Raw genomic sequence first — 9,089 nt, 5'->3', positions numbered from 1 at the left:
TTTTACCGTAGTTTGCAGCGAGTAGCCTCTTTTTATAATGTTCAGCACCCATTATGATACCTCGGGAAGCTTTGCCTACGCATTTGCGTGAATAGCTTGGGGTAGACACTGTTGAGTGCCTACATACACTGTTGAGTACAAATACACCAAAAGTACATCGTGGAAAGTCTGGAAAATGCACCATCAATTGCTCAGCAACCTCGGAATTGGTGATCTCACGGAGGAGACTCAAAGATCTTCAGAGGCTTTTGTCTGCAGAATATATGATGTGCATAAAACAGACTCTGTTGATGCAGCAAGGCATATCAGTGTTTCCTTTAGGATTTTTTTTAGCAGTGGGGGCAGGTCTGTCTGAACAACCCCCAACCCGCCCGCCGCCACCGCCGCCACCCTCACCGGGAAAAAAAGTTTTACGTATGAAACTGGACTGACACTTTGCTGCAACACAAATAATATATTTATTACTTAAATATATTTGAGGCACAAATCATTAACAAATCATTCATAATGAAACAAATTCATTTGTGGCACTTAACATCTAAAAATCATTCATAATGAAACAAATTCATTTGTGTGCCTTGCTGTGCACACATTTAATTTTTCTTGGTTTTTGGAAAAATAAGTCCAAGGCTCGGTCATAGGGGAATTCCGAAAGAGGTGGCCCATTGATGCTGAGTAGCATACATGCTGCTAGATGGTCCCCCTGCAGCCTGTTCCTTAAGTCTGTTTTCACCTATAAAGGAATTTTTAAAAATTGAGTGATGTGAGGGATATTGATAGCCAAATAATCTTTCATTTCAAATAACACTGAAATGTCTTACCCTATTCATTGTGGAGAAATCTCTCTCACAGTTGACACTTGAGATTGGCACTGTGAGGGCAATAGCTGCCAGCTTACTGAGGGAGGGGTAGATTTGACACCACTCATCGTGCTGGGATGCTAGTTTGCTCATTATGGTAAGCTGGTCCATATCCTGAAACATTACAATGCAGACAGTAGGCGATTAAGCTGGGTTCCTCAGTCATGTTTCTTAAGAACTTAAATTGTGTCTAATTTACCTTGAATGCTCCAGTCAGCATATGCCGCTTAAAAGATGACCATTCTTGCAGTGCATGACTGTCCGGTTGCTGCAGGAATTTGGTGGACAGGGTCTTGATGCTTTCAAAGTTGATGGAATCGTCCTCCTTGACTGCTTGGGGCCCCAACACGTGAAAGGCTCCCATAATATTAAGGTTTTGGAACCTTCTGTCAAGGCTGTCATGGAGGCCATCAAGATACGGTTCCATTACCTAAACAGGGCAAAAAGAAAATTAAGTGTTATTGATTGACTCCCTGTGGAAATAACATTTCAATCAAACTAAGACTGGGCTCTGTCATTTTATTATATACATTTCTTAGACGGATACTACTACTTAGCAGCCAATCAAAACAAATGTACCTGTGTCCTGTACCGGGACCAAAGAACCTCTCTTGTGGGCTTCACCTGGCCTCTACCTCTCCTCTCCCTTTCCTCCTCATCGACGATGTTAAATGCACCCAATCCTGCAGGGTTGTCAAGGTCCCTATGCAGTTGGGCCAAGAATGAGCCAGGGGGCTGTGTATCACCTGCATCTTTGATGTTCTTCAGGCATGCCATAGTCACTGGAACCTGATAAAGGCAGTTGCACAATCATCAGCAGTTTTTTAAATGTAATGTACACTGATTGAACAACCTAAAATTTAGTTGTACTGCTTTACAGTTATGAGATGCATGTTAAAAAATACCTGCTCTTTGATGGCCAGGAAGTTGACCTTCTCTCTCTGGAAAATCCTAGAAAGCCGGGCTAAGTGTGGTAGTACATCTGCCTGTAGGTATACTGAGGCCACAAAACGGTATGTGCAGCAAAAACCGTAGAGGCCCTTGGCTACTGGGCACTTATGGACCTCAGTCTCCTCTGCCAAGGCAGTCATGACAGCACTGAGGTTCTTTTGCAATGTAAGAATTGCCAGGTGCTGTGACAGCCAGCGTGTATCCTTTACTTGCTGAAAAATATTTTAGTAGCGGTGTAAAAGATGAATTATAGCACCCATTGCATCTTGAGTACACAATAATGACCAGAATTGTTGTTAAAAGCAGAAAGTATTTTCTCTCACCTTTACTTTTAAGTTCTCAAGGCCTAAAGACTGTGATGCAGCTTTTAGAACAGCTGTTCTGTTAGCACTGTTCTGAAAGTACTGATGGAGCTGCTGTAAATGGTCCCTAAAGGTAGACATGTAGGGAACCTCAGATGAGGCATCCCTGCATGCCAAGGCGAGGCGATGGGCAGCACAAGCAACTGGCATCAACCAGGGGAAGTCATCCTGGAGCTGCTTTGCTACACCATTCAACCTTCCTGTTACAAGAAAAGAGAAAAAAAAACAAAGGCATGCAATAACCAATTGAGCCAACTAAAAACAAATGCAACTTAAATTACTCTTTGTTAACTCTTACCAGTCATTACAGCAGCTCCATCTGTTCCTAGCCCATAGAGCTTATTAGTTGGCACGTTCTTTTTGTGCAGCACTTCCTTTATTGCTGCCACAATGGTTACAGCCTTCCCATCACTTACATTAACCAGGTCCAGGAACTGGCTGAAGAGCTGCCCTTCATTGTCCATATATCTGAAAAATAAAAATACATAAATACATCACAAAAATATATGGTTTACTCCAGTCCAGTGGTTACTTATTGTACTCTCAATTGACTAATACCGAATGTGCAGATCCAGTTGCCTTTTAACAGACACATCTGTGCTCTCGTCTACCTCCAACCCAATTGCCACAGAGGACTGAATCGCTTTCAGAATTGGTTCTTCAACCACTCTGGCCAATATTTCCAGCATCTCATCAATAACGACGTGAGACCGGTAGTTGGTCTTTTTTCCAATCTAAAAGTAAATTATATTATACATGAAATATTATGAGTTTTTAAGATAGCTTATTTGTAGATATGAAATGTAAATATGAACAATAAGACAGTAGTGTGATAATTATTCACCTTTAGCTTTTCAAAATAGTTACACCCCAGCAACTCCGCAAGATCCAGCAGAGCTGGATAGTTTGTGTGGTGTGCTTGTTCTCTCTTAGTTAGGTGATATAGGCATTTGAATCCTCCAATAACTGCCTCATGTTCAAGTATGACGAAGGGGTCTAAGGCAACTAGAACTGAAGAACCTATGCATAGCAGGTAACATATCTGTTATACTTATCATTGATGGATGTTGCAACAAAAACAGACTATATTGGACATATCTTTTTTAATGAAATTGAATAAAATTATTAAAATTACCTTGTGCTAATAAGGCATGTGATTTTACACATTGCTAGTGGTGCTCCGTTGACATATGTCTATCTAAGTAGTCAACTCTGTAGATTTCGCTACCTACTTCTATAAATGGCCGCTTGGAAACACCTTGCTTGGGGGCCTGCTTATGCTGCCGACATATGCGGCAAAACATTCCTGTAAAAAAAGAAAAAAAGAGTGTCTTTGTTTTGGTATTATTTTTAACCCTTATGTGCTGTTGGGGCTGTTTTCAGCCACTATGGGGTATTTTTGAGTCTTATTTTGGCCATAACTTTTTCCGTGTTTCAGCAAATGGAATGATTTTTGGTGACAAAGCTTATTTTTACACATATTTTAGGAAAATGCTTTGAAAATTTTCAAAAACTTAACAGTACACTCTGGGCAAATTCACTACCCTTTCGTTATGTTCGTGGCTGAAAACAGCCACTACTTTAAACTGCTGTAAAAATTGATCAGATAAATATTTTTTTGCCATTTTTTTTGCATGAATCTATTAACCAACATCAGTCCTGTTCAAAACTACTAAATGTTTTAAAAAAAATCAAGATTTTAACTCTTTAATTGCCAAATTCATAAATTATGACACTGATTTGGGAGGGGAAAAAACACAAAATTACTTATTTTCAATATAAAATGTGATTCAATATAAAAAAATTTTTTACCTTTTATCACAGTCTTGGACATGTCAAAGATTAGAAACAACATTGGTTTTGATGCATTGTTAGTTTTTGTGCAGCATCAGATTTTAACTTTTTCTCCCTCATTTACTGTTCGTGGCTGTTTTTGCCCCATTGACTTCCATTATAACCACATTTTTTGATTGCAAAGCCATGACACCATATAATCATGCATTTTTGATTGTTGGTGGTTTTCCCTGTTGGGAAGAGGTAAAAAATTAAATTTTTACTGTTGATAACCAGGTGGCACCATTAACCCTTTAGATAGGCCTGTGCAAAAAAAAGCTTAGTTTCTGGCTTTTACATGGAGTCATATGGAGTATAATAGCATAATAAAGTGTGTGTGAAAGTAAGTGTATTTATGCATCTGCCTTTTGATAATGAGAAATGCAGACTAAACAAAAACTAAGCAAGTGGATTTGAACACTTGCATGCAAGCCTGCTGGTCATTTGATGGTGAGAAGAGCAGGCAACATGAGAAAGGGCTTGACTTGCAGTGAAGTTTTAGAGATGATTCTGCAGCCGGACCCCTCCAGCGAGCGGCAGGATGTATTGTCTTCTCCCTCTGACACCACAGACTCAGGAGAGGCAGATCCTGATTTGGATGTGGCACCCTCATCATCCTCTCTAGCTTCCACTGAAGGCGAGGAGGATTCGGAGGATCCTGGGTCTGGGTGGATTGGGAGAAACGGCGAAGTGTGGTTTTCCACCAACGCGGAGACAACTCCCTTTCTTCAGCCTGCCAGAGTCGACTCCAGGGCCGACGAGATGATTGACCTCATTGTCAGCATGACCAACCTCCAAAACGCAGAGCGATGATTTCTTGAATCTTGAGAGGGACATGGTGGCTCTAAAAATCGCACGACCACTGCGATCATCCCACAGGCAACGTGTGGACTCCCCTTTGGACCTGTAGACGCCGGCCAAAATCAGTAGCCCCATGTATGCACGGAGATCTGTGGAGTCCACCCCGGTCCAGTTTCTCATTGTGCGGCGCCCGTAAAAAACAGATTGAACACAGAATCAATGTTCTGGACCCTTGCGATGGCATAGCGCGTCGGCCATGAAGTCATGCCTCTGGCAGGCTGAAGAAAGGGAGTTGTCTCCGCGTTGGTGGAAAACCACATTTCGCCGTTTCTCCCAATCCACCCAGACCCAGGATCCTCCGAATCCTCCTCGCCTTCAGTGGAAGCTAGAGAGGAAGATGAGGGTGCCACATCCAAATCAGGATCTGCCTCTCCTGAGTCTGTGGTGTCAGAGGGAGAAGACAATACATCCTGCCGCTCGCTGGAGGGTCAGGCTGCAGAATCATCTCTAGAACTTCACTACAAGTCAAGCCCTTTCTCATGTTGCCTGCTCTTCTCACCATCAAATGACCAGCAGGCTTGCATGCAAGTGTTCAAATCCACTTGCTTAGTTTTTGTTTAGTCTGCATTTCTCACCATCAAAAGGCAGCAGATGCATAAATACACTTACTTTGTTTTTGTTTACTCCATGTAGTTCTGAGAGCTGAGGTGCATATTTTGATTTTCTCAGACGCATCAAGGTGAGTTCTCTCTCTCTCTCTCACACACACACACACACACACACACACACACACACACACACACACACACACACACACACACTTTATTATGCTAGTATACTCCATATGACTCCATGTAAAAGCCAGAAACTAAGCTTTTTTTTGCACAGGCCTATATAAAGGGTTAATGGTGCCACCTGGTTATCAACAGTAAAAATTACAAATTTTACCTCTTCCCAACAGGGAAAACCACCAACAATCAAAAATGCATGATTATATGGTGTCATGGCTTTGCAATCAAAAAATGTGGTTATAATGGAAGTCAATGGGGCAAAAACAGCCACGAACCGTAAATGAGGGAGAAAAAGTTAAAATCTGATGCTGCACAAAAACTAACAATGCATCAAAACCAATGTTGTTTCTAATCTTTGACATGTCTAAGACTGTGATAAAAGGTAAAAAAAAATCCAGTCCACAATCACATTTTATATTGAAAATAAGTAATTTTGTGTTTTTTCCCCTCCCAAATCAGTGACATAATTTATGAATTTGGCAATTAAAGAGTTAAAATCTTGATTTTTTTTTAAAACATTTAGTAGTTTTGAACAGGACTGATGTTGATTAATAGATTTATGCAAAAAAAATGGCAAAAAAATATTTATCTGATCAATTTTTACAGCAGTTTAAAGTAGTGGCTGTTTTCAGCCACGAACATAACGAAAGGATGGGAATTTGAACAATGCACAAGGGTTAAAACACTAGACTAAAAATCACAGAAATGCCTGATATGGTGTACTGCTGACTGAGTACTTGCCATGATCTGTGTGGTAGAGCCATGGGTGGAACCTTGGTTTGTCTACCCATGCAGGATCCCAGCCTGAGACCCTGTGCTTAGTTTTCTTTATATTGCTGCCATCTTCTCCTCCACTCTCCTCTCTTTCTGCCCTCTCTCCTGTCACACTGTGCTCTTCTGCTTCACTCTGCACTTGCACTTCACTCTGGTTTCCTCCTCTATCCACCACCTGCACTTCTCCTGTCTAATATTTCATCAGGCAACCAGTAATAACATTGTAAAATGTTGTAGGAGCCACCACTAGTGTTTCCTCCATAATGTTTTTAAGCATTTTGGGTATCTGAGTGAAAAAAAAAAAAAAACCCTGCACGATTTTTTCTTTCCCCAACTTGCGCTTTGAAGAGCAGCGCGCTACCTTCCATTGCACACGTAGGCTATTCTATATGTGTTAGATAGCCTAAGCGTTGTCTTTCCCTTAAACACTGTAGGTAATGTGAACTTCGCATAACTGGTCTTCATCATCAGGCGTCTTCCTTTTCATAGAGAAATATTTTAACAAACTCATCTGAAAAATAAGTAAATGAATAATAACGTTATCATTCAGAAAACAAAGTTTCTATATATTATATAGGTCCTATAGCAAAATAAACCCAGTTAATTACATTATCTTAATGCAGTGTAACTACTTCAGCATGTAAATTATGCAAACGTGAGGAAGGGCTTTCAGCAATCGCTTAGCCCTGCGATGCTATTATATCAATCAACAGCCACGTGCAATTTAGCTAGCAGGTGAAGAATACAAACAACGAAAATCACCAGTTAACTTAATTTAAATTAGCAAGAACTATAGACTAATACAATATCAGGCATAAATTAACTGACAACAAAGTTATATCACTTACAGTTCTCAAGGACGCACACACCGCTCAAGTTCTTCTCCAGAAAGCTGCAGTCTCTCTTTTTTCCTTTCTCTCGTCAGCCGGGTGGTGCGCGTGCCCGCTCGCTGTGTGAAGCGCGTGTCAATGATAGACGGCTTTTCGCTTTTGTACTGTACGGCCCTATTCTGATAACGTTACCGTGGCGGCAGAAATTTAGCTGTGGCGGGCCGCCACTACCCAATCAACATAGAGGAAACACTGCATATACTTTTCTCCAGGACAGGTAAACCAGAAGCAATGCCGGCGACAAGAAATGCGCTCCACTTCCATCTGCTGAGAGTACACTACCAGGCAATGGTTTGGAGAAATGCTCACTATGCCACACCTGAGCTTCCTTCACCCTTGGACATGGGATGAAAACATGGCGGTCCAGGACTACAGCCCATTCTGATGTCACAGAATTCAATACCTGAAAGTTGCCTGGAAATGATCCTGTGTACCTGTAAAAAACAATGCACAACACGCCAGTGCAAATGCCGAAAATCAGGGCTGTTATGCACTGCAATGTGTGCATGTCAGCGTGATGACCAATGTCCTTGTTTAAATGTGGAGTTGTAGTCCTCAAGTATACCAAGGCAAGGGGTAACCAAAGAACTTGGAAAAGGACTGCAGAAAGAAATACTAATCAAAATGAAATTCCAAAGACAAATGGCACACAAGCAAACTAGAAAGGTATAAAAACAATTTACCAAAAACAATTTACAGAGGGAGTGAACTACAGAACTAAAAATCTAACAGAAAAAAGCAAAGCAATTAAGCTACAAACATGAAAGAAAATATACCGAAACAAGATGTGATCTGTAGATCTGTTCAAGGGAAGTTTCATGGTGTTTTTTTCCCTATTCACTTGGGTTTTTCGATGTTTGAATTAAGAGCATAAATGCTTTGTTTGCATAAAAAAAATGAAATCTCAGAACACTTGCAATGGTGTTTTTCTTAGTTATTATGGAATATGGAATACATCACATATCATATATACACTGGTAACATTTAAAAGTGATATTGATTGAATATTTATTTCGGCCTTAAAAAATGACACAAATAATGCTTAATTTCAACTTAAAAGTTGGTATTTTGCATATATATATATACATTAAAAAGGCAGTGAGCCTCCATTATATCTTTGCTCTGACCCTTGACTATCGATCTAGAAACTTAATTTCCTCATCTTGATTGCCTACTTACAAAAAAACTAGGGGAAAATGGTCCAACGACTGAGCAAGATAGGCAATTTGGCGGCCATTTTGATATGCAAATTAGAAGGTCAAAAACTCACAATTTCGCTTGGGTACCAGTTTTTTTGGACTCAGCACCCTTGAAATATGTAAAGTAGGCCGGTTCCCGACTTGTACCCATAAATGCTCCTCACTTTCACTTTTTGGGTACATCCCATCTAGACTATGGTTGTTGCATCAAACCTAACTGCCACTACAGGTGGCTCAGCACACCAGCTTCTACCCCTTCTGAGGAAGCCAGGAGCAGCCAGCAGTCAAGAAAGAGGCGACGGGACAGCCAGGCTCTTCTTGACTTTCTAAAAGAACAGGCAGAGAGGGAAGAAGAGAGGGAGAGAGAAGCAGTGGCGAGAGAAGAGGAGAGAGAGAGGGCAGCAACAGCCAGAGCAGAGACATACCTGTCTTTGTTTGAAAAACTTGTTAATAAATTTTAAATTAATGGTTTATTTAAATAAATGATTTGAAATAAAAAATGTAATTGTTTCAATTTCAAACATGCCAAATCATTGTTGTAGCAACAGTGTATTCTTTATATTTACAACAAACACACAAATAATAACACAAATAATATAAAATCCAATGACTATAGTTTTAAACAATT

The 9,089-nt window shown here is 40.4% G+C and overlaps 1 protein-coding gene across 1 annotated transcript; it reads right to left on the bottom strand.

Moving 5' to 3' along the window:
* Positions 1-565: 565 nt before the first annotated feature.
* LOC307008034 (zinc finger protein 862-like) lies at positions 566-3,469 on the bottom strand (the record flags this gene model as incomplete). The annotated part of the gene is made up of 10 exons (XM_079630588.1): positions 3,309-3,469; positions 3,018-3,193; positions 2,732-2,907; positions 2,472-2,641; positions 2,135-2,373; positions 1,766-2,023; positions 1,440-1,649; positions 1,060-1,290; positions 822-974; positions 566-733 (listed from the first exon to the last, which is right to left on the bottom strand). The coding sequence occupies exons 3-10, from the start codon at positions 2,860-2,862 to the stop codon at positions 566-568; spliced, it is 1,560 nt and encodes a 519-aa protein (XP_079486714.1). The 5' UTR covers positions 2,863-2,907; positions 3,018-3,193; positions 3,309-3,469.
* Between the last annotated feature and the right edge of the window lie 5,620 nt (positions 3,470-9,089).

The sequence above is a fragment of the Phoxinus phoxinus genome, assembly GCF_949152265.1.
Source record: "Phoxinus phoxinus genome assembly, chromosome: 12".
NCBI classification, from domain to species: Eukaryota; Metazoa; Chordata; class Actinopteri; order Cypriniformes; family Leuciscidae; genus Phoxinus; species Phoxinus phoxinus.
This window is presented reverse-complemented; position numbering and strand designations above follow the sequence as displayed.